The 25,743-nt window shown below is 49.4% G+C and overlaps 1 protein-coding gene across 2 annotated transcripts in view; it reads left to right on the plus strand.

Annotated features, from left to right (window-relative positions):
• Nucleotides 1–6,640: 6,640 nt before the first annotated feature.
• LOC146176104 (regulator of G-protein signaling 7-like) overlaps nt 6,641–25,743 on the plus strand; it is a 71,991-nt gene continuing 52,888 nt past the window's right edge. For both annotated transcript variants that reach the window (XM_084582442.1, XM_084582443.1), the window contains exon 1: nt 6,641–7,821. In XM_084582442.1, the coding sequence (XP_084438568.1) occupies nt 7,687–7,821 (135 nt within the window). In that variant the 5' untranslated portion in view covers nt 6,641–7,686. The remainder of the gene's footprint in view (nt 7,822–25,743) is intronic.

A 25,743-nucleotide genomic window follows, 5' to 3' on the forward strand; every position in this document is an offset into this window, starting at 1 on the left:
TCGTCGGTTTTCCTTATTTTCGGCGGGCCGCTTTCACTGCCCCTTTGAAGGGGATCAAATTAGAATACTTTCCCAGGACGCGAGAACGACACCAGTGGTAACTGCTGCGCCTTCTTAAAAAGGGAGCACTCGGCTAAGCTTTTGTTTAAAATGAACAAGTCGAGTACGGGGAAATTGTCTCCGAGGCAGCGTCCTCGTTGTGCAGCCGCTCTTGTCTAACCGCACACCTTCCTGGCCCGCCGTCTCCGCGCTCGGACACCGTGGCCCGCACCAAGCAAGCCGCGGAGGGATGAGTTAATGAAAGCTATATATTACTAAAGGTAGAAAACGCGTGCGAGCAATAGGTAGACTGACTGGTGTTCAGTATATTATGTTTTTTTTTTTTTTTATATTTCCACACGATGTCTTGCAAGACGTCTTATAGCCTAAGAAAGTGGGTGCATTGCTGAGCTACAAGATCGCTAAAAGACATCTGGCAACGTCTTGCGTATCTTGTCAAGACGGCTTATAACCGTCTCGTAGATGGGTTTGTGTTTACTGGGTAGATGTATCTATCATCTACGGCATCTACACAACGTAAAAAAAGCTAGCTTTTCTAGCACTTAACATATCGGCGATCGAAAAATGTGAGGGTCTCTTAGATGTCTCTTAAGAGGAGAATGGATAAAGCCTACCCTTCCTATCCTATAATTTGCCTCCCATCGTTAGCCTCATGTCGGCATTCGTTGCAGTGCTACATATAATTACAATTAGTTTACAGAAGGAAAGACGCAGTATCTATCACACTTTTTCCGGCAAGTTTGAGTTTGGACGGTGCACCATCGCTCCTGTCGCGTTGCGTTCCTTGGCGCTCGTTTGAGTGTGGCATTGCAGATGGCAGGGACGCATCCCGCCTCGGCCAATCAGAACGCCGCAAAAGCGGAACACACTTTGTCCACGACAGCATGAGTCATGAAAGGCTTTCGCCTTAAAATGATGCTGCTCGATCCTCTCGTTTCTTAACTCAGCGCGCGAGAAAAAATGAAGTCCGCCCGCTTACTTGGCGAGTGCCCAATGAACGGGCGCATCCAGCATGCCCCGATAACGTCATAGGGGAGGTTTGCGCGCGAGGACACGTTACCCTAATTAGTTGCAATTCGTTGCCATGATCACTTTTTGAAGAATTATTAGTTTATTGGACACTCAAAGTTTTGAAGTTTGACTCGAATGCGCACAATTAAAGACAACTTCTGAAGATTTCTTACTTATAATAGTACCGCAAGCGCCGTTTTAGGGGCCCTTTCAGCTGGTCGTTTCGCAGGACCGTTCCAGCTAGCCCCTGAGCTTATTAAAAGGCCCGCCATAGCACTGCCTCAGTCCTGACTGCGCTCGTGCGCATTTTCTGGATCTGCAACGCATGGAGTGACCAACACCGTCACTTGCAAAATGATCGTATAGCTTTTCGCGCGTTGTGGGGTCGGCAGTGTCCAGGGTTTCTCTGCATCCTCCACATTTATTCACAATAAAGTTTTATCAGCCTCCGCGTCTGCAAGACGGTCGTTTCCAAATCTTCTCGAAGCTCGCCTTGGAAGTTCCCGTGACCAACGTATGGGGCACCCTGGTGCGCTTTGCGTGCCACGGGGCGCCGCCAGTGTGTCTGTTTGGCCAACGAGCTCCATGAGGCGCTGGAACGCCACGAGCAGGTTTCGTGGTGGGGTCGAAAGACTTTTAATCACTCGAAAGGAGTCTGCATACGGAGGTATTATATTAGACCGACCCTTAAAGGGCTGGTCCTCACAAGCATGTGAAGCCAATCACAACGAAATACGTTCCAGAGTTTGGACACCGTGTAGCAAGCGACGTATATGGATATCTGGAAGTCTACACAACTTTCTTCAGGTGGCCGAATTGACGCTGCAGTGTGGGGGTGTTGCCTGTGAATGCTATCACGACCACGTGCGGGCGTGCGATGCGCGGACCTTCGTTGCCGCGGCCACATTGTCACCTTTGGAGCCTGTCGGAGTCTCCGCAGTGCCACCTGCTGTGCCTGAGACGGACAAAATGCATGGATCACCTAGCGACCTGGCAGTGGTGAACTGCACGTCATCACCACAGGAGGCCAGATCCAGCAGAGCGTTATTGTACCATGGGGGTTGGGCCTGTAGCTCTCGCCCCCCGTTTCGTGATCGAGAGCTGCCTGCTCCCTTGGCGGTAGCGATGGATCCGAGTCAGCGTCGGTGAAATGAACAAAAGGCGCGTTTATACATTATTTACAAGGCATTGTACAGGCCAAGTTCGGCAAAGGGGCCAAAAGCACGACTGTATATTCGCACAGCGACGGTCGGGGAGATTACGACGCATATCCCCGCGAGTGGCACTGCACTCGACGGACGCTCGCGAAAATCTTGGTCTCCAGTGGCAGCACTCCCGTTTATATAACCCGGGAAACCGTTGCCACTCAAATTGTACAATCCGGAGGCAGCACTTGACGGCGACCCGAGAGGTCCAATCAGCTTGCGTGCTGATCGCCCGCTTCAGATCTGCCGCGGCGCAAAGGCGTTCTGCAGCGAGGGAGTATGCTAGTCACAAGGACGGAGAAATAAAGAGCGTTAAACAACAGGTAAAAAACGCAATAGATAAAAATTAGATAAATGTTGTGGAAAAGAAACAGCATGCCTAGTGAGAAAAGAAACGTTATCTCATTATTTGGAATAATAAGCAGAAAAGCTTGCTTCACAATATTGATGAGATTTAAAAGAAGTCCCGCATCACATGGTGGTCCACCAGTGAAGGAATACCCCGGCGCTTGATGTAACATATATCCGGATGTCGATGCAGGCGCAGTCACACTTCCCGAGGCCCTAAGCAGATCAATTAAGGGGAAATGAGGGTGCTCGTTATAATACATGAAGGAATATATAAGGTTATAATAGGAGGTTATAATACATGAAGGCCCTGGGGGTTAGACATGGAGGAAGGAAAGCCACATCCATCCACCAGCGCCGGGCTGTCTGGAAATTCGCCGGCGGGTTTCAGCGTTAATAGATAGATAGATTTATTGAAAGGAAAAGGCAGAGAGGTTGGCCCGAATAATTCAAATCTGGCCTGCTACTCTGGCCTGGGGAAGGGGAAGGAGAGAAGAAAGAAGGTCATGATGGGTGACGATGTGGGTGAAGGCATATGAAATATATATACAGACACAGCAGCTTGCTTTACAAGCGCGAATCAAGTCCGCTGGCGCTCAAATAACGGCAAAGAGCACGCACCGCCTGGACGCCCTTCCCCTTGTCCTGCCAAGCGCCCAGCAGCAGTTCCTCCGACAGAGGCCAAACGCTTCAAGGAAGCAGCTAGCACATTTCTTTCGTTCGCATACGCTGGGCACACCAATAATACATGGTCCGCAGTCTCTGGGATGCCACAAGTTGAACATTCCGGTGAGTCCATCTGTACAATTAAATATAATTAAATGTTCAGCGTTAAGCTCGCTGATGCTTCCTTGCGGCGCAGCACTGAGACTTGCAAAGGGGCGTTAGCAGGAAAAGCTTGATGTTCGGCTGAGTTGGAATCCGGGTGGCTTGCCCGGGCCGCCTGCGGCAACCCTTGTCGCGGCCTGCGCGATTCAGGGGACGCCTCCCTGACTCGAAGGAGGAAGGTCGTTCGAGGTACTCATCAACTGAAGTCACTGGAAAGTTCTACGTGGTCTTAACGTCATCAACTCAAGAACGCAGCTGCAAGTGTCCGCAGGAGTTAATCGAAATCGCCTTTCATGTATTTCCATGTGCTACAGCCTTCATTTTTCACGCGGACAGCTTTCTGTGACATGCAGCGGAAGCTATGGGCAGAAAAGGGAAAGACGCGCCTTTGTTACCACCTGATGGCGTGTATTGTTCGGAGCAGGGCTGCGGTGGAGTGAAGGGCGGGGATAGTTAGAGCGAAGGTGTGGAGCCGGCAGGGATGTAGCCCGTTTACCATGGGATAGCTGGATAAAAGCCACTCACGCCCCCTTTCCTACCTAGTTTTCGCTATAGAGTCACACAATATCGTGAGTATAGGGATGTACAAAGGGCCGATAAACTTATATCTACAATTCTATGTCGATCGCCATCGGCTGGAGATCCTCCCTTTGAGCCGAATTTTCCACTTATTTCTTGATTTCTATCCGAGTATATGGCATCAACCGACATCGCAGGTTATTTGTGGGCAGCTTGGCGCCGACCTGAACTCTACCGATGGAGTCACCCTGCCTTGCCACATCTGCGGGGTACAGTTAATGAAAGCGAATAGCGAAATGAAAGCAGAGCAACATCTTATATAAATATGCACTGTCGAGAGGAAATACACGACATGAAATGGGTCGTACTTCACGTCAAATCAATACGGCGATGATTGGAAATCATCTCTCGTATATCTGTATTCCGCGTTCGGTAGCTGCCCGTACGGTTCATTCGCTGTGTGTTTATGTGTACAGTTACCATTGTTATTATAAAATACAGATGAAAATACATGTATCGTGAAAGATACAACAGATACATCCTCACAGTTAACTGACGAGTTCGGCCTGAGGAAGCGGAGCGCAGTCCGTCGTAGTCGCCCGGGCCGCTAGTGCTGCTTCCACCAGCTGCCGCCATGCCGAACGGATGGTGTACGGTTTGCTGGCGCGCTTAAATAAAACACAAAACAGCACCAGGGTGTCGGATAGTTTTCACGAGCACCGCGAAACAGCACTTTTACATTGCCGCATCGCAGCATCAACACGCGCAGCACAGCCCAAGATGGCGTCAAGAGGAGTCGGAGCGGACTTTCCCAGTTTGGCTCATACGGGGCGCCACCATCAAACTAAGATGGCTGCGCCCAGGCATCGAAACTAAAATCGATTCCTGTAGAAACATTCGATTTTCCGTTAATTCTCGTTTCAAGCCAACAGTTAACTTACAGTTTTGAAGATTTTGCACTGGTAGTATTGCTGCTTTTTGGAAAGGGCTTTGTGTATGGCTGTTATATGGCAAGCCACAAAGTACCCTCAAATATGAGGAAATTGTGATTCAGAACAGCACCGGTTTTTAAGATAGTCTAGGACCCCCCGCACTCGAATGTATGGGACTGCATGAACATTAAGCAGGCAACCAATTTTTATTCTTGTCAGTGGTGGTCGAAACATTTATTTTGATCGTACCGAACTTTTCGCAAAGAGTTTTAGTAACAATAATTATTCAGTTTTATTTAATATCAGAATTTTTTAAAGCCCCGAGGTGAAGAATAAAAAGTCGACCGCTCTACTACGGCCGTAACAGCATGATGTACTCTGCACACTCTCTGTATCTCTCTGATTTCTCTGTTTTAAGAAGAGTTTTAGGCGCTGACTGAGCGAATTGTCGATATACTCGCGCGTTACTATCGAAAGACCGCTTGTTGCCTGAGAACCAGACCAACCCTGTTGTTCCCATAACATATTTAATTTTGGTTTGGTTGGTTTAACGTCCCAAAGCGACTCAGGCTATGAGAGACGCCGTAGAGGAGGACTCCAGAAATTTCGACCACCTGGGGTTCTTTAACGGGCACTGACATCGCACAGCACACGGACACCTTGCTTTTCGCCTATGATCGAAAAACGGCCGCGAGACCGGTATTCGATCCCGCATCCTTGGGAACAGTATAGTCGAGCGCCGTAACCATCGCGCCACCCCGGCGGGAGGACTTTACCCTTACAGCGTAATAAAACTCATACTTATTGTATAAGATGTATTTAACGCGCATAAATTTATTTGTAACCTATTTATTTACGTCCATTTACTACTACAAGATCTCCGTCACAAAAAAAAATTAAAAAGAAAAAAAAAAATCCCTTCGGAATTATTTCTGCTGCTTGTAGGTGACCGGTGCGCAAACAAAGGTGCCAACCACTTTCTGCGTCTTTCATAGCCTGAGTCGCTTTGGGTCGTTAAACTCCATAAATCAAACCACCTCTATTTATTTCTCTCCACCTGTGCTTCGAGCCAGAGTTAAGCACTGTTCTTGGTATGCTGGGCCGCAAAGCAAGAGAGGGTGAGAGGGAGGGGATAGCCAAAATTTTGGTTTGTTATGAAGCCGCTGCGTCATTGCTATAAGGGAATTATGAAAATGCGCGGGGTCCCTATAACTGCGTTCAATCAGCATGGTTTGAACCGCAAGCACTGCACAAATCTCTCTGTGGCTCCGAATAATTCAAGGCTGCCCCCCCCCCCCCCCCCCCGATATCTCTCTCTCCTTTGGCGCCGTCAATGCGTGGCATTCTTTGTCTCGTGCTGCTCTACCGAAGTGCGGCTCTGCCGTTAAAATTTGGCAAGGTGCGCGAACTCCCAATTCCTCGGTTTCCGTACATGCAAATTCGTCGCACCTCCTCCGTATAATTCCTGGTGCATCGAATTAGTTACCGATCTGCCGTCCATCGCGTCGGGAGCGGTCGTTGATGATTACTCCAACAAATTCACCTCTGGTAGAATTGCAATCAAACGCGTTATGTGCAAAGCAGAGGGAAAAACGAAAGCTAGGAATTGATCGCATATCTTTCTTTCGGCAACGACGCAACAGATGGCGGCAGCTGCTCGCGGCCGGCTTTGGTCACGTGGCCATATTTTCCCGAGCCACCATTGGCTGGATGCGAACTGTTTCGGTTTTGCGCGTTTTTGTTTGTAAACGGCCGCTGGGTCAGCTGCTGGCTGGCTGGCCCTCGTTCGGCGTTGCGTTTTATTCGTGTTTTCCCTTGAGCGAGTGCGCGCGCGCGCGTGTGTGTGTGGTGTCGTGCGTGATCGGCATCAAAATGCGGCGGCGGACATCGCTAACGGCCCGGGAATAGCCGCGGCAAGAGATCAGCCGCCTTAACGCCGCGTCGGAACCTCTCGAGGCTGCTTTTACCAGCGCGTCGGCGGCAGCCGCGTTGATCGACGAAAGCACGGCTCACGGACGTCTCCCGCTATCCCCTCCGGCGCTGCCAGGCGCCGAATGAGATGATAATGCCACCTCTACGGGCTCGCGGGAGCGGGGCGGTCCGCCGCCGACGATCGCCGCATCTTCCGTGGCTCGCCTCCGTGCGCCGGCGACGCTGTGAGCAGCATGAGCAGGAACAGCAGCAGCTCTACGGGAGCGCGCCGATGATGGGGAGCGAACGTTAGGCTTAAGGGAGGTCGCTCTCGAGCGCGCCAGACACCGCCACCCCGGCCGTGAAAACGCCGCCGATTCCGATTGAGAAGAGTGCGCTTTTCCCCTGCGACAGAGCTAGAGACAAGAGATACCGGGGCTCGCCGCGAGGGCTAACGTCGGAAGTCGCCGGCGGCGGCGGAGGCGGCGCGACTTCGCTCCCGCCGGTCCTACAGAGAGGTCGGCAGGCCTGCCAGCGCCGAGCTGCTGTGTGTGTTCTCTTGTTTGGTGCGCCGACGTGTGACCTTCCCTCTTATTTCTCGCGTCAGTGCTTTTCACAACTCGACTGGGCCTTTGGTCCCTCGAGGAAGACTCGCCGGGAAGATTGTGTACAGCGGTGCGCCCGAGTGTTGTTGCGAGAGACAGCGAGCGACGCTGAGTGTGTGTGTGCTGGATCGGCGGCCGCAGGCGTCGCGCTGGTGGCTCGCGCGCGGCCCGCGAGCTTGCTGGTCCCGCTGGAATGGGCCGCGCCTCGTCACCACGGCGCCGGGGCTAGACTTGGGCCGCACCGTGGCACCGCGCGAACGCCTGGCCATGGCCTACCGTCGCAAGACGGACACCGGAGGGGGAGGAGGAGGGGGAGGGGGCAACAGCCAGGCCAGCGGCTCATCCACCGCCGCAGCCGCCGCAACCAGCGAGGAGAACCCCAACCAGATCGTCTGCCGTAAGGTGAGCTTCGGCGCCGCGCTCCTGCGCCCTGCGACGGTGCCTGTGTAACGATCGGTGCCTGCTTCGTTCATTACTTCGTTTGTGGGGCTCATGTCCCGTGTGCCCGCAAAAAATTTCTATCTGTAGGACCATGCGGTAACCTCGTGATTACGGAATCAACTGAAATGTGGCTCCTGCATAATAAAGGCCTCTTAAACTACCTTCGTTTTTGCAGCGTTAGAAGACGCTTTTCTTCCTAATAAAGATTGTTCGCTGTCCTTGTGATTTAACATTGCCTTTGGTTCGAGTTATTACAGGCAGCCAGCGGTTTCCCGCTGCTTTAAAATTGAACCACTTCGACTCATATGTATTGCATTTCGATGGATTTTATTTGCCCTTTAATAGCGCGGTGTACTGCCCGCATACGCTTTTTACCACCGTTTTTGGCGAGCCTATTTCTGTTTATCTATTTGAATTAGCTCTTACGCATAATGATTGCAACCTGTCTTTCAGGTTTGTTTGGCGTTAATTTTGATTTGGTTTCTTCACTTCACAGATGCCAAGCTACGCTGTTCTGCTTTCCATCGGTTATTCGAGACAGCATTACTCTGTCTGCGTCGAAAACGGTCGATGTCGCGTGATATCAGCTCAGCGAACCGAAACAGCGTCGATGCGGACAGAGCGGGTCATTATTATATATGTTAGCTTATTGTGCTGGCAGTTCTGTTCGTATGTCTACCATGATGGTTTGTGAACGCCCCGAAGACTGTAAGTTTCTTCAGTCGAGTCTTCTTTTTCTCCTGTACCTTCAAACAAATGGCGCCCCTATTACACGCCTCGTTTTCAGGTTTCTCGTTCCCATGCGAGAAAGGAAACGTTAGGGCAATTTTTTTTTTTTTTTTTTAAATCTACACCAGTGCAGCAAAAATCTATTGTAGGTATAGGAGATTTCCTACACTGGTGTAGCTGGTGTAGGTTAAACAAATGGCCTTATTGAGCCCGGGTATTCGTACGTTCGTTTACCACGTCGCAGATGGCTCATGCGCAAAGTGTAGCAGACGCCCGCATGTCGTCTGCTATAATTTGCGTGTGTAATTTGCTGCGCGTTAAATGAATGCGTGTCGTCTGCTACAGTTTGCGCGGGCCGTAATCCTGCAGGATTTCTGAAGGACGCAAGAGTTGTTACTGAAATTTCACAAAGAGCACGTGGGCCCTCGGGGATATTTTCACCACACCTTCCTTCAGGCACGTGTACTTAAATGAAGCTTAAACGCCTCCTCGCCTTTTCAATATTTTACCCAGTTCTACGCACAACACGATCGTGCGTGCAGTCGGTTCATCACGCGAATACCTAATTTTGAACATCGCGCACTCCAGCTCGCCAGCTATTGGTCGGTTTGGCGGTGACGTCATCCCGGGCGCTTCGTGGCCATGCAGCCTTGCGGTTTTCTGACGTCTTAAATCGCCAAATCACCCAGAAATTTCTTACCGATCCTATCAATGCCATATGCGGAATCCTCACTCTCGTCTCGAGTGAAAAAAAAAAAAAAAAAGCCCCTAACAATTTTAAACGACAATAACGGATTACAGTGTCGTCTGTAACCACAGGGTTAGGGATCTGGGGAAATAAACCTGCCATGCATGCCGTGTGTTGTCTGCTACTATGAACCAATGCCACCATGAATGACCGTGCCCGTGAGGCCAGACCTTTTCTCTCAATCTCTATATGCTAAAAAAGAAAGCGATACAAAAAAAAAAAAGCGCTGTGATCATCGATCCCGGGTCTCGCATTGATTTTAGTTACCGTTTATAGCAGTGTTGCTGGATTTCGCCGGAATCAGTACGCGTCATTACGAGGAAGCAATCTTCCGCGTTTTAGTTCAGTCCAGAAAGAAAAAAAAAAAACGAAAAATAAATCGATGCTCATTGCTTCTCTAATAATCAAATGCGCCGGAACGCGATAGGGCTGCAGAACAGCTACGCAGCTACGAATCGAAAACTTCAATACACAGAGTAGCATGCCAGCGAAATCTAAACGCCGGCAAAATTCTGTTTTTCATTAAAGGGTCTCTCTCTCTCTCTCTCTCTCTATATATATATATATATATATATATATATATATATATATATATATATATAGTAGAGAAAGGCAGCATTTGCTTAGTTTTCGTTGTGGTTTATAATATATATGGTCGCGTCCGTCATATGCGGCTCTTAATGTTAGGCCGATTGTTTGGTGTCGGTTCCTCCACGAAAGAAAAGTTAAGCTGACAAAACTCTTAGCTTACCTATTATTAGGCAACGATGCCTTTGTAGGGAAGCTCTTACGATGTTCCCTTGAAACAGACGTTTAGGAAACGTCAGGGCTTACCCTAGAGTGATGTTGTAGGATGGGATGATAATGCATGCGTGTGCCGCAGTAGGCATGCGCGTGCAACACACGTGTTCGCAAGGAAGATTGGTATGAAAACTTTATAGAGTTGTTGCTAGCATTTTTACGCCCGCCGTGGCTTTATTTGCGAAGCTGTCTGTTCTCACTACATGTCGGGACAGGGCTTCCATGCGTTCGCTACATATACATACTCCGGAATAGAAAACATAAAGGCGATTGTCCGCTCTTCAGAAACGATCAGCGCGCCTGCGCTTGTTTGCCCCACGTTTTATTTTTTTTCCCCGCCACCTTTCCATTGTTCCATCCTGTAGCACTCTTTGCGGCGTGTGTTGCGTACTTTATGTACTCCGGCACTTCGCGCTAGTTATTTTGTTCGAACTGCACCCGAGGAGTCGTCGTTTCTTTCCCCAGTTCTTTCCTTCGCACGATAGAGAGTCGTGCCCAGTCGCATTTGCGACTCGAAGAGGCATTCGCACGGAGTAGTCCGGACAGTATAGCGTCGTTCCGCATAAAAAGAAGTCGCTACTCGCTCTTTTGTTGGACGCTAGTGCCAAGCTGTTCTTGCGACTGCGGTCGCGTGTAGTACTTTTATTTCTTGGCGCACCTATTTTGCTGGGACCTTTATTCCGTGTCCGCGCGCAAGTGGCATATATAGGTGGGGAAAAGAGAAAAGCTTGGCACTCGAATGTGTTTTTGTCGCATACACCACGAGAACGGAGTGGCAGCTGCTTACCCAACAGAGCAGCAACCTATTTTCATCCAATAGCACCAGCGATGCCTTGGTAGCAGGTGCTAAGCGGTTAACCGCGACAATAGGTCGATGTCTGTTGTCGGAGTGTTTCTTCCTTTGAGGGATAGTTGTCACTTCGTTCTTGCCGCATGGTCAGGCCGTTCTGTAATATATGTTACTTTATCTTTCTTCTGCGCGCGGAAGCAGCATTTTGGGCCATCACGGTTGCATGTAGTTAAGTTTTACGCGATAGCGTTAAAGCATCCTTCTCCAGAATGCAGGTGCTAGTTAGCAGGTGACATGGCCGTGCACTGATTGGTCGTCGGGCTTCGTGACGTCACGACACCACGTGACGCGATCGAGCTGGCAGGCGCTGCCAACTGGGACTTCGCCGATACAGATACGCAGATTAAGAGATTAGGGATTAATCTAGATTACTCTAGCAACGAAGTGTAAGTACGCGAACGAGGATCCCCAAGGGGAGCCTGCTGAAGGGAGCGTCGAGCTTAATACCCTTTTAAGGGTGGAGATTAATTGCCCCGCAAACGTTTTCAGCAGCAAAATGTGTAGCGACGAAATGGTGTCGTGTCGGTCTCCGACCAGCGTCGAAATTTCAGGGCGTTGGGCGGTCGTAAAAGCCGAGCGATAGGCCCCAACGAGGTGCCAAACCGTTATTGTTGTTTTTTTTTTTAACCCTTCGCAGTTGTAGCAAACAAAGGCGAAACTCCCCTGCCGGGCAATTATGTGGCCGCTAGGACGTCACTGTAACTCCGGATGAAAGTGCACGCTCATGTTTCTGCCGTGACCTCGCCATACGGAACGTGCCCGTACATTTGCTGGGAGAGGATAGCTGGTGCATTCGTTGCCTGCGGATGTACTCTGGCGCGTTTTGTTGGTGCTACGTTGACTCTTTTATCCAGTTCGTTTGTTGGTTCTCGTAAAGCGGGCTTTGTCTCATTACACAGATGCCGTACAGTGAGGGCACGCTCTACAGGCGGCCCGTGAAGTGGGGAAAATATAACTCGTTCGTGCTGGTTGGGGTGCGTACACAGTGCCGTTTGTTTGCGCTGCTAGAAAATATGTGCTAATTGTGTTCGGCCGAAAGGGCGTGGGTGCGATACCCGTTAGGGGAGGCGTGTACTTATTCCTTCTTTATGCTAGAGAATGAAGAACTCGCTTATATAATGTACCTGTGTGAAGTCTCGCGTTAAGCCCTTTAAGTATTTTTTTTTGCTTTTTTTTTTGCGACAGATATTGAAGCTAAGGACAGAGTCAGCATCTGTCCTATCTTTTTTCGCTATTTGAGCTCGTCGCGTCAGCACCGCGATAATTCGTAAATAAAAAAAAAACGCGCAGAAACTAGCTTTCTTTTGCCCATAGTATTCCTGATTTCGAAAAGCGAAAGGTGCTCTCGACTACTGTGTGTCACAAATTCGTTCCGTAAGCGATGACAAAAAATAAACAGATAAACAGCATTGCCAGTGTACATGCGATTGTATACTTGTAACGGAAAGGTGTGCGACTTCACTTTCAGACATAATTCTTAGACGACTTTTTTTTTTTTTTCAACTGAGGCCAAACTCGTGTTTTGCGGCCGAAATAACGTCTGACGTAAGCAACAGTGTATCGACATTTATTAACGAGCTGAGTCGTAATCACAGTTTGTTCGAAACGTTGTTAATTCGGGATGGCATTCTACGAGGGGTGTTTAGTAAGCTTTTCTTTCTGGATTGACAGTATTTCAATTAGTTAAGGACAATTTAGAGGTCAATATAGCGAGTAGAGGTCATACGTCTCCCGACCTTCTTACCCCTCCCGAGTCCCTCAGTCGCTGCGCGGGCGACAGTGTGAGGTCTCCGCCCGCAAAGCATGTCAGTCGGGTTTTAAGGGGGCTTCCCTTTCCACGTGTTACGTCTTCAACCCCTTCGAATCCTGCAATCGCCATTATTACTCTTCTGAGCGTTGTAGATAAGATATGGGAAGGGTGGACTAGGAACGCAAACATAAACAAAGGCAAAAAACTAAAAATGAATAAATGATGCTAATTCGAATAGAAATGGTTCAATGGATAATCAGAATCGTAATAGATTAATGAGGGGATTGCAATTGAATCGGAACTGGAATAGATTGGTGAGGGAAGGACAAATGCTACCGCGTCCTTCGTCCCCATAGTTCCAATCAGTCTCCCCTTCATATTTTCAATACAGCAAAATTACTGCGAAATAAATAATTTAGTACGTTGAGGGACAGTATGTCAGGCTAAATCAGCCCGTGACGAAGATGTAGCTTGCCGTCTATCCTTCTGCAAGAAGAGGTAGGATACACCCATCTCCCAGCTACGAATTAGAAATGCTGTAAAAAAAGAAAAGAAGAAATAAACTTGACTGCAGCGGACTTAAAATTAGAAGCCGACTTTACATGTGCAGTGGTGCCTCGTTAATACTGTCCCCGTTATTATAGACGACTCAAATTATGAACAGTCTTTCCGGGCACCAAAAGTCTTCAATATGTTTAATCCTAATTATTATGGAAGCTCGCTGTCCGGACATAGGACAAGGAGTAATTACACAGAGCCGTTTGAGGCCCATGTATTTTGGTCGCCTGAATATGGACAGCGATGACGGATGTTTTATTTTCTTCATTTCGAGGGATGGAAACTAGATGAACGCAGCGAAATATTGCAATTTGCTGAGTGTTTACCTTTACGTTTGATGTTTTGCGATTTACAATGCGAAATCGTCCAATCAATGTACCTGACCAGTTTCCACACCGCCTGAATGGCTGTGAACAAAACTATCTAAAACTATCTGCAGATTGTTTCGCCTAGAAAGCAGCTTACAGCCGACCGAGAACTGCTACGTAGCAGCGGCTCATTGTATGCGAACAGATTTAGTTTGGTTTGGTTTGGTTTGCGGGGTCTAACGTCCCAAAGCAACTCAGGCTATGAGAGACGCCGTAGTGGATGGCTCTGGAAATTTCGACCACCCGGGGTTCTTTAACGTGCACTGACATCGCACAGCACACGGGCGCCTTGCTTTCCGCCTCCATCGAAAAGCGGCCGCCGAGGCCGGGATTCGATCCCGCGTCCTTGGGAACAGTAGTCGAGCGCCGTAACCACTGCGCCACCCCGGCGGGGTCGAACAGATTTAGTGAAAATTGCCACTTACCATTGATTGAATCGCATCAAACATAACATGGACCACTATGCACTTCAGGTTGCACCACATTATTTCAAACATAATGGTGACAGGGACAGTGGTTTGGTTTGGTTTATGGAGTTTGATGTCCCAAAGCGACTCAGGCTAAGAGAAACGCCGTAGTGGATGGCTCCGGAAATTTCGACCACCTGGGGATCTTATCATTAACGTGCACTGACATCGTACAGCGCTCGGGCGCCAGTACAGTGGGTGTAGCTCCTAAATGTAAATGTAAGTTCATCGGCACAGGCCTCAACTACGCATAATTTTTTAATCATTTCTCTCTTCACAGTTAATATATATCGCGCACAACTAACATTTTGGCCACTTTTACTTGTGAACCAAAGTGTCCTATATTAACGGGGCACGACTGCACTGACTTAATCGATTCGATTTTTCTTTTTCGTGTAGATTATGAGATGCAGGCAGAATAAAATTCTGGTTACCTGCGGCTCTTTCATTTCGAGATAGAATTTTTAACAAACCGTTTCCAAGAGGACGTGTTTTCTTTTTTGTTTTTGTTTTTGCCGAGATTTGTGTGTGTTTCCCGTTTCATTCGCTAACGTGCACTTGTTTCTTCCGCGACTGCTCTTTCCCTATTCCGTCTACCCGGGCCCTGGCAGTCCCCCGAATTCCACTGGTGCGCAAGCAGTGCTGCTCCACGGACTGGTGGTTCGATCGAACGGCCACGTATATTATAGCGAGCGCAGAACCAGCGGCCCCTGGGCGCTATTTTGACGGCGCTTCACCTTGCACGCGGAGATCGCCGGACATCGTCGTGGGCTACGGGGAAAACGATCGTGTATGCTTCCAATCGGCGGAAGAGCCCGCAGCCTGTTCCTTTCGGTGTCTGCGGCCCAGTGATGTATAGACGAAACGAGCGACTATAAAAAGACCAAAGTACGCATCAGCGCTGCGCCAGGAATGGGGGTGCGTTAGCGAAGGAAAAAAGGCAGCGTATATAGTTTCGAGGGAAGCGGACTTGGGGGGGAGGTACCATGAGTGATGATCTAGGCAGCGGTGGTTGATCGTGATAAAATCTGTTCCGGCGCGCTAACACGGCGCGGCCGCGTCGTCATGGCTCGCTGGCTGGTGGCTGCCCTGCCTGGTGCACCGGCATTTCGGCATTTTGTTCGCCATTTTATTCATTTCTACTTTGCTCTTCTTGTTTCTACATCTGGAACACCCTCCCCAGGAAAGAACGGGGTCTTCGAGCGGGCGCGCTCAGCGAACGATGTAGCAGTGTATACGCAGGGTGGTCGTCTTATTTTCTTAGTGACTTGTCTTTGCATTTTCCTTATCTCTTCCTAAGCGCCGGCGCAGTTTCTTCCTTTCTCAACGTCTGCTATCATCTTGGTATTCTCGTCGATTTTCCCAGCTCTCGCCCCGCATGTGCCGGCTACTGCGCTTCTTTCGAGATCTGGAAGCCCCCCTCTCCTTCTCTGTCTCTCTTAAAGACAGGCACACGTTTCTTGGGAGATTGACTTCCGCCCAGAACACTCATCATGTGGTAAAAATAAAACCATGACAGGGAATGTATAAAGAAGCACGGAGGAAGGGGGGACGCGTATTGGCGACAACCCCCCAAAACTGCTGGAGAAGACGACTGTGACACGTGGCTCCAATCAGTGGACAAAACAATAGTGAAGAGCAGACAAAAAGGCATAATTGCTCATTGCTCGATCCGCATTCGTTATGGCTTGTCACGTGTCAGGGATGCAATGTAGTGCAAACTAAGAAACTATAGGTCTCATCGACAGTGCTATACGGATCGTATACGGCGATTGAGACACCATCGGGCAGATGAACAGGGAAAGTATGCGCAAGAAATGAAAATTCTAAGCTATAACTAGCAAGAAACAGGTGATCTGTCAGCTTCGCAAAGTAACAAGTGGAGCTGTGCAGCACACCACTGCCTGCGTGCGTTGTACGAGCTGTGTCCGAGGTTTCTCTACAGTTTACCTCCTCGTCAATCTGAAGTTCATTGTGTCGGGTGTCGACAACACAATAAAGGTACAGAATGGTGGAAGCGTGTTCGAACTCTAGAAATCAAACGGCTCAAATAAAGAAAGGATAAGGGTACGGAGGCGTGCCATTAGAAAAAGTTAAAGCCGGTTATGCATTAGGCAGAAGACCATCCAGAGTGGATATAAAGCTCCATCTTGAAAAAAAAAAAAAATATGAAACCGTATACGAACGTGCACGTATGGCCTAGGATAGCGTGTTTGATTCGGACGTTAGTTTCCTGTCTCAAAAGTGAAGCCAAGTTTGCAGATCCTATCGCGGCCGGTATCGGACGAACACACACGGAAAGACATCGGCGAAATCCAATCAGGCTTAGATGTACCATTAGCTTCGAAACATCCGGAACAGTTCCGACGGCATGGGGATTCCGTATCGTGCACTCAAATCACACTGCGTACGGGCCCTTGTATTTTGCCTCCATGGTATGTAGCGCGGCCTCCGCCGCCGGGGTTCGACCCCGCGGCCTTGGGCTCAACAACCGAAACCCCGAATTCTCGCACCGGGCCAAACCGGCCGCGATGACCGCGTTTCCATGCATAGAGGCGAAATACTGTAAGCGCATGTGCGCATGCGTGAATTGAGCGGCCGGTCGCAATTATTCCGTGGATATCAATTAGGCCACCTCTTCTCCCTCTTCCTTCTCTCAATGACCTCAGTCACACCTTCCTTAACGGCGCGTTAGTGTCGTCCGCCGAGCCATGACAAAGATACTGCGCTTTTCCTTGAGTCCCTCCCGATATAAATTTTTATTTTTTTTATTTTTTTTTCTTTTTTTTTTTTACCGCGGATAGCTATACTCCGTTTCATAAATCAAGTGCAACACTGCCAAGGCTGGAAACTGGAGCTCTTGTTCGCGCTCCCCGCATCCGCGATGAAAAATAGTGCCTGCTCTTGACGAGAGGAAATAATAGTTGCTTTGTCTGCAAGCTTAATACATCTTACATTTGCCATCAACTTCATAAATAGCACCTTTTTTAAGGAGAAAAGGTCGGATTCGGTGAATTTGTATGTTTTGTTTGTCGTTTTTGTTCGTGTCGCGTTTTCGCTGCCTCGCAACCCTGCCAGCGATGGCCTCCGCGAACGCAGCGACCTCGATTGCCCCTTCGGAGCGGATATTTTAGATCCACACTGCGAAGATGTCCAGGCACGCGAAGGACGTTATTGCAAACGTGTATGCTCGAAATAGAGCCAGTTTCCGCAGAAATCACTCGGCCACGAAACGAGCGCGTAGTGATACGCCTCTTTTTCTTTTTCTGCAAGTAGTCGACTACTTGCGTAGCTTTCGCTGCGTTGCACCTGATGTATGAAATGGAGTTTAGGTTGATGGAAATAGCGCCGGTGTATCCCTGCAAGCGATTCGAGGCAGGCTTCGGAGTGTCTTGTTTGTTGGCGCTCCTTACCGCTCATTACTCAACGACAGTGCATTGTAAAGCGTGATTGTGTGAGCGCGATTTTATGGGCACAATTGGCCCTTGTTTTCCCCTGAGAAGCTGCCACGGCAAAGTATATAGCAGGAGATCGAAAACTTGCTCGCAAAACTGGCGCGAAGTCTTCGGTGCAAAAAAAAAAAAAATAAATAAAAAAAAAGGCGTGTCGTCGATGCACAAGCGAAAATCTCCGGCCGCAGCTTTGTATAGGAAGTGCCCACGCAGACTTCCTCCTTTGTTCGTATCCCCTATTCTTTCAGGTTGACCCGGATAGTAGCGGTAGCTTGTCCTCCTACACATACGCGGCAATGTATATGCACGATTTGGAAGGAGGAGGAAGATGAGGAGGAAAGGCAGGGAGGTTAACCGGTAAAGGAACTGGTTTGCTACCCTGCACGGGGGGAGAGGGGTATAAAAGTTGTGGGTGAGAGAGGGATGGGTGATGATGACAGTACAGTTACATCACAGACATGTCACGTCACATATCACGTAACATAAAAAATCATAGCCTTTCGATCAGTCCTGTGCTTTTCATAAAGCGGAGCAGTGCCTGGGAGGCCTTCATCGCAGACGATCGCCGTGGCCAGGGACCTATGATTTTAATTTCAGTTAGTGGGCGTCCATCTAGACGCTCGAGCGCACGGCATAGGCACTGTCTTTCCTCGCTGTATATGGGGCACTCACAAAGGATGTGGCCTATAGTCTCTTCGCATCTGGGTGTACTTTATTGTTATCCAGGTGTAAGCGCTGCTGTTCAAGGCGCTTAAGTCTATGAAACGAACTGTGCGAAACCATGCCAACGGTCAAGGAGGTGACACGTGCTACCTAGTTATGCGTAGTTACGACAATATTTGCGAGCGAGCATATTTCTCTGTGGACAGTTTAGATAGAGCCGCTAACGCTTCACACCTCCACCGATGTTGCTTAGGTCATTTTAGAGCTAAGCAGAGTAGAAAAAGAAATAAATAGAAACAAAAACGAAGGTTGTGTACAACGTCAGGTGAGCGGCCAGAAGTGGCTGTCGTCATCGCATCTTCATCGTTGGTCGCGTGTTTGTACACAACGAGGGAGCGTATACACGACGGGAGCGTATACACAAACACTGCTGCTTCCCCACCCACGGAAAAGAGAAGAGGAAGAGCGAGAGCTCCAGCTTGTTTGCCCACATGCCTTTTCTTTCTCGCCCTAAATTGCCTCTCGCTGTGTATGGCTCCGATATGTTTCTCCTATTCGGCCGGCGGCAGCGGCTCTCCGGGGCTTCCAAATCCCACGCACCGATGAAGGAGGGAGCGTTAAATAAAAAAAAAAAAGGGGGGGGGGGGGGGAGGTTGTGTAAGCAGCGGGCTTGCAGATAAAAAACGAAGATATCCAAGAGAAATCGCCGCCCGGCAAAAACGGGCAGGCCGCAAACGCAAACAAATCTCCTACCTTCTCCCTTTCCCTTTTACAGCCGCTCCTTTTCACTCCTTCTACATAGAAGGGGGCGCAACACACACGCCGAGAGTTCGCACGTAGCTCTCTCCCTCCCTCCTCTCCCCATCTTTCATTCCTTGGCTCTGCGTCTTGTGCCTTCGTCCCTCCCTGCTCCTCTTGTGTGCTCCTCAGAGAAAACTAGCCGTTGAAAAGCCGCGGCACAGGCGTTAGCGGTGGCACCATTTTGTGGAGTGGTGCTGCTGTTCACCCTTTCATCTTGCTCTTCTGCGGCCCTTTCCTTGGTTGCAGCAGCAGCAGGGTGGGAGGGCTTCGGGATCCAGCCAAGGGAGCAGGAAGCGATGAAGGGGCCAAGGCGGTAGCGGCTTGCAGAAGAGTGCAAGAAGTTAGGGTAAACAAGCAAAATGGAGAACGCGTAACGGCCCGCGCGGGTTTCTCCAAAGAAAAGAAGGCAGCTCTAGCATGCACAGCTGTCTGCCGCCTTCCGCTGCTGCTCTGCAGCGTTCTCTCTACTCGTCGCCATGTTCAAATGCTGCGCTGTTTCCGCTGCTCTTTATTTACGCCGTCCGTTTTGTTCCGTTCCGGGATTTTTCCCCTTTTTTTTTCTTCGTTAGCAGACGACGAACGAAGACAGTGCTGCAGGCGACGGAGAGGAGTAAAGCCGATTCTTTCTTTTCTTTTTCTTTTTTTTTTTTTTCGTTTTTCGTCTGCTCAGGCTCGAAATAAAGGTGGGGGAAAAAATTGTGAAAAGGCGGAAAGCCGCGCCCCTGTCATCGTTACGTGGCCACTCCGTTTCGCGGTTTTTTATTCTTTTGTTCACTTCTGTTATCCTTACTTTGCTTTCAACTGCATTGCGTGATTTGCCTTTTCCCGTCCGTCGGCCGGTCGCGTGCAGTCGTCCTCTCCGCAAGGCTGCCTTCCTTTCATTCATTTTCATTTACTTTTTGCTACTGTTGTTTTCTCGGCAGAGCCTCCTCTTTCTGTTCGTTGTACTGTGAGTGGGAGTTGGGATATTTTTTTTTTTTTTTTTCAGAATTCGCTCTCCCGTTGTCCTCGTCCCTCTGTATTTGTTGATGGCACTGCATATCGACGCGGTGTGCATTCCGCGACGCGTTGGTGTTGCCCCAACACCGCAACAAATCGCACCACGTTGTTTCTTGGTTTATGGCTTTTTCTCGATCTTGCATTCTAACGGACGGTCCCGAGAGGGCTGTTCCGACCGATGGTTTCAAGGGAAAAGTTTCCGAGGGTTGAAACGCGGAAAATAAAAAGAGCCAATAGCTGTTGCACATCGCAACAACAGTAAAAACAACTACGGGACAACAGCAGCAACAATAACAATGACAAGCGCAGCAGCAACAAAACATTGACATCGCCGTAAGAGCTCTTGATGTTGCTTTTAGTACCTCTGGCCTGTTTTGGTCGCGCTGCAATGGCTTTCGTAGTGTTCGGCACATCGTACGTCGTCGTTACTTGGTGTCGCCGCTCTACAGAAACGTCCGTTCTCGTTCAGTTTCCCTTCTTTATTTATTCGCCCGCATCGGCGCTCTGCTCGCAAATTTTCCCCGTGCATCTATTCGCTTTAGATTACATTTTCTAATTTTTTTCATTTTTTTTTCTCGTTATCGGTTGATTACGTGGTCGATCTCCTTTCCATTGTTGTTCCCTCGGCGGAAGCTCGCGTTTTGGGGCCGCATTTTTTCGAGCGTTTATCACGATCCGCACTTTTCTGCCCTTCTTCCGGTGGTAATAATAATAATAATAATAATAATAATAATAATAATAATAATAATAATAATAATAATAATAATAATAATAATAATAATAATTGGTTTGGTTTGGTTTGTGGGTTTAACGTCCCAAAGCGACTCAGGCTATGAGAGACGCCGTAGTGGAGGACTCCTCAAATTTCGACCACCTGGGGTTCTTTAACGTGCACTGACATCGTACAGCACACGGGCGCCTTGCTTTTCGCCTCCATCGAACAGCAGCCGCCGAGGCCGGGATTCGATCCCGCGTCCTTGGGAACAGTAGTCGAGTGCCGTAACCATTGGTTCACAGGAAGAGAAAGGCGCAGTATCTGTCACACTTGCTCTGTGGACACCTGAACCGCGCCGTAAGGGAAGGGATGAAGGTGGGAGTGAAAGTGGAAAAAGAGAAAGGGGAGCCGTAGTGGAGGGCTACGGAGTAAATTCGATCACCTGGGGATCTTTAACGTGCGCTGACATCGCACAGCACGCGGACGCCACTTCGTTTCGCCTTCATCGAAACGCAGCTGCCGTGGTCGGGTTCGAACCCGGGAACTCCGGAAAGTAGTACAGTTGCCGTTTTTGGCGCCGTGGATTCCGGCATAAGCAAGACTCTCAGCTAAGCGACGGCAATGAAGCAAAGACCGCATAATTGGGAAAAGAATAGCTATAAAGTCTAGTTTTCTAGTCTTCTAGTTTCTAGTGCCCTGTCCCCAGTGGCACCGATTGATAGCTGTTGAGAATCGCGTACAAAAGGTACATAGAAGATTAGAAGATAACTTACAAAATACAGAAGCATCCGTGTGACATTGGTGCTCCGCGAAGACATGTCTCACTGAACGAGATCAGCTTTTAAGGCGAGAGCCTTTCTGGGCTCATGAAACGAAATCACGTGCGAGAGTTGTGCGTCAGATCTGTCATATTCCGCGAGAAGTTCTTGTCAACCATCCCTGCCATCTGCAATGCCACACTTGAACGCGCGCCAAGGAACGCCAGACAGGAGCGATGGTGCAGTGTACCATTCTAACACTGGCCGGAGAAAGTGTGACAGATACTGCGCCTTTCCTTTCCTGTAAATCAATTACATGTAGCACTGCAACGAACGCCGATAAGAGGCAAATGATAGGAGAGGAAAGGAAGGCTTTTGCCATTCTCCTCTCAAGAGACATCAAGGAGAATTTTTCTATCAAGCTCTGTTCTCGATCTGATTTATTTATATCTGATCTATTTATAGGAAGGGAAAGGCGCGGTAACTGTCTCACTTGTTTTTCTATGGACACCGCAACCGCGCCGTAAGGGAAGGGAGGAAGATGGGAGTGAAAGTGGAAAGAGAGAAAGAGGAGCCGTAGTGGAGGGCTACGGAGTAATTTCGACCACCTGGGGATCTTTAACGTGCGCTGACATCGCACAGCACACGACACCTCTTCGTTTCGCCTCTGTTCTCGATCTGATTTAACTGATTTATTTATAGGAAGGGAAAGGCGCGGTAACTGTCTCACTTGTTTTTCTGTGGACACCGCAACCGCGCCGTAAGGGAAGGGAGGAAGATGGAAGTGAAAGTGGAAAGAGAGAAAGAGGAGCCGTAGTGGAGGGCTACGGAGCAATTTCGACCACCTGGGGATCTTTAACGTGCGCTGACATCGCACAGCACACGACGCCTCTTCGTTTCGCCTCCATCGAAACGCAGCCGCCGAGGTCGGGTTCGAACTCGGGTACTCCGGCACAGTAGTCGGGCGTCTTAGCACTGCACCACCCCGGCGGGGCTCTGTTCTCGATCGACGGCGCTTTTACGTGTGCAGTTGAGAGAGAGAGAGAGAAAGAGAGAGACGAGCCAGCAGCTATCACGTGGTAGCTCTCTTCCAAGACCAGGATAAACGAAGTTTCGTAAATGGTACCTTGTAGGAAACACTGGATAGCTGTTTTTCGAAGCGGTCTACAACTTCTGGATTTACACTTTGTTCCCGTAGCCAATAATAAAACGTTAGCTAATTATGATTTTTGTAAAAATTCAGTGTGGAGAAATGCAAAAATAGTGTAGACTGGGGCACGCGGCCCGTTTCCTAGTGGGCACGAAATCTTCCCTCGGCTTGTGCTCGGCCTTCTGGGCGTGCAGTATTTGAAAAAGATCTACTGAGTACTCGCCTGTTAACTAATGGGTATACCCACCTGCTTTCTAACGGGAGCGAAGTCTTTCATCGGCCTGTTCTCTGCCTTTTCGGCATGCACTGTTCGATAAAAATCTGCTGTGTACCCACCTGAAATCTTCCCTCGGCTTGTGCTCGGCCTTTCTGGGCGTGCATTGTCTGAGAAAATTCTAGTGGGTGCTCGCCTGTTTTTTAATGGAGGTACCCTCCTATTTTCTAGTGGGAGCGAAATCTTCCCTCTGCTTGTTGTCGACCTTCTGGGCGTGCACTGTTCGAGAAAATTTTATTGGGTACTCGCCTGTTTGCTAATGGGCATACCGACCTGTTTTCTAGTGGGAGCGTGATCTTCCTTCGGCTTGGGCTCGGCCTTTTGTGAGTGCATGAGAAAATTCTACTGGGTACTCGCCTGTTTTCTATACAGTACACCCACCTGTTTTCTAGTGGGAGCGGAATCTTCCCTCTGCTTGTGCTCGGCCTTCTGTGAGTGCATGAGAAAATTGTAGTGGGTACTCGCTTGTTTTCTCTTGTGTATACCCTCCTGTTTTCTAGTGGGAGTGAAATCTTCCCTCGGTTTCTCGGTCTTCCGGGCGGGCATTGTTTGAGAAAATTCTATTGGGTACTCGCTTGTTTGCTAATGGGCATACCGACCTGTTTTCTAGTGGGAGTGGAACCTTCCCTCGGCTTGTGCTCGACCTTCTGGGAGTGCACTGTTTGAGGAAATTCTAGTGGGTACTCGCCTGTTTTCTAAAGAGTACCCACCTGTTTTCAAGTGGGAGCGGAATCTTCCCTCGGCTTGCGCTCGGCCTTCTGTGAGTGCATGAGAAAATTCTAGTGGGTACTCGCCTGTTTTCTATGGGGTATACCCTCCTGTTTTCTAGTGGGAGCGAAATCTTCTCTCGTGTTCTCGGCCTTCTGGGCGTGCACTGTTCGAGAAAATTCTATTGGGTACTCGCCTGTTTGCTAATGGGCATACCGACCTGTTTTCTAGTGGGAACGGAATCTTCCCTCGGCTTGCGCTCGGCCTTCTGTGAGTGCATGAGAAAATTCTAGTGGGTACTCGCCTGTTTTATATGGGGTATACCCTCCTGTTTTCTAGTGGGAGCGAAATCTTCTCTCGGGTTCTCGGCCTTCTAGGCGTGCACTGTTCGAGAAAATTCTATTGGGTACTCGCCTGTTTGCTAATGGGCATACCGACCTGTTTTCTAGTGGGAACGGAATCTTCCCTCGGCTTGTGCTCGGCCTTCTGCGAGCTAACTGTTTGAGAAACTTCTAGTGGGTATTCGCCTGTTTTCTATAGGGTATACCCTCCTGTTTTCTAGTGGGAGCGAAATCTTCCCTCGGGTTGTTCTTGGCCTTCCGGGTTTGCATTGCTTGAGAGAATTCGACTGCGTACTCGCCTGTTTTATAGGCATATCCACCTGTTTGCTGGTGGGAGCGGAACTCATGCGATCCCTCTTTGTTAGTACATGTTAGCACGTAAATAAAGCGGATATTGAAATGGCGGAATGGTCTGGCGCAGGGACCTGCGAAACTTGATCCGCCTTTCGAGTTTGCGTCGTTACCGAGAGTGTCGCTGTCTCCCTGCCCACGAGTAATCTGATTGGTCAGTTTGGTAGCCGCCATTTCCGGTTCCGGCATTTCCACCAATCAGATGACTCGAGATGAGGAAGATAGCGACACTTTCGATAACAACGCAAACTCAGTATACGGACCCTGTTCTCTTTGCCTAGGCTGGGTACGAAACCCACCGGCGACGAGCTTTTCGGTTGTTCGAAGGAGGCTTCACAACCACTTCGGCGAAATCCAAGAATGCGGCTGGCAATATGCTTTTGCATTAAAATAATACACGTTTGCGACGTTCCTGGAAGGAGCGATCGCCTCAGCGACGTCAAGGGTGTCAGTAGCAGACGCCTGTAGGGCTTCCGTAGTGGTGGTGAACTATTTTATTGCGCCCAAAAACAGGGGACCAGTCAAAGGACCAATTGCGCTGGCTTAGAGGAGGTCGGCGGGGATCCCTTGGGATGTCGCGGCCTCCACCGCTCGCTGGATAAGCCAGCGTTGGTCTGCTGGCTCGGACGTACGCAGGAGACTCCCACGTCTCTGGGGTGTTTGAGTTGTCTGTGTTGTATGTATAAGTCCACGCCACGGCTAGAGGTGTCACTTCGAAAAGCGTACAAGACGGCCCTAGGGCTTCCGATAGCAGATTGTACTAAGCGATGTTAGTCCTTCAAGATGGTACTTGTCCTGTTCGCCGTGAAAAATTGTCGGAGTGGAGGGTTCAGTTCGAACGCCTGGGTTTTATTCACGCTGCGGGGCACCATGGGTGTTGAGGTGGCACCTCTCCGAGCAAAGCGGGTTCGGGCCAGAGCCAGCGTTCACCGTGCACCTGCGCTCTCGCTTTAGAGGTTAAGGGAGCACGATTAGGATTAGGCGATACGGAAGTTCTGCCGTGGCACCCGCAAACCAGATGAATGCTAAATCCAATACTGCTCGTTGGGCTTCGACACCACTGCGAGATAACAGTGCGCCGCGCTTGTGGGAAAGGCTTCTTTTTTAAAGCGAGTTGTGCTTCGCTCGCGGGTGCAGCGCTATATGTGCGATCCGCATATATGTGCTCTTTCGACGAAAACGCAACAACCACGAATTTCGCTTCTGCATATTTCCCAAAAGGAGCAGACGACCTTCTTGATGGCCGCTTTGAGATGCCGTTTTGCTTAGTGTGCTGTTCTGCCCCCGCCGTGGATATAGAACGTACGCGGCATAAATGAGAACATTAGAAAAAGGCGACGCGCACACCTCCCAACATAGGCGGCGGTAAGGCGCATGGTATGCTGCGCGGTGCTCAAAAT

Source organism: Amblyomma maculatum, chromosome 10, assembly GCF_055883805.1.
Source record: "Amblyomma maculatum isolate TAMU_Amacu chromosome 10, ASM5588380v1, whole genome shotgun sequence".
NCBI classification, from domain to species: Eukaryota; Metazoa; Arthropoda; class Arachnida; order Ixodida; family Ixodidae; genus Amblyomma; species Amblyomma maculatum.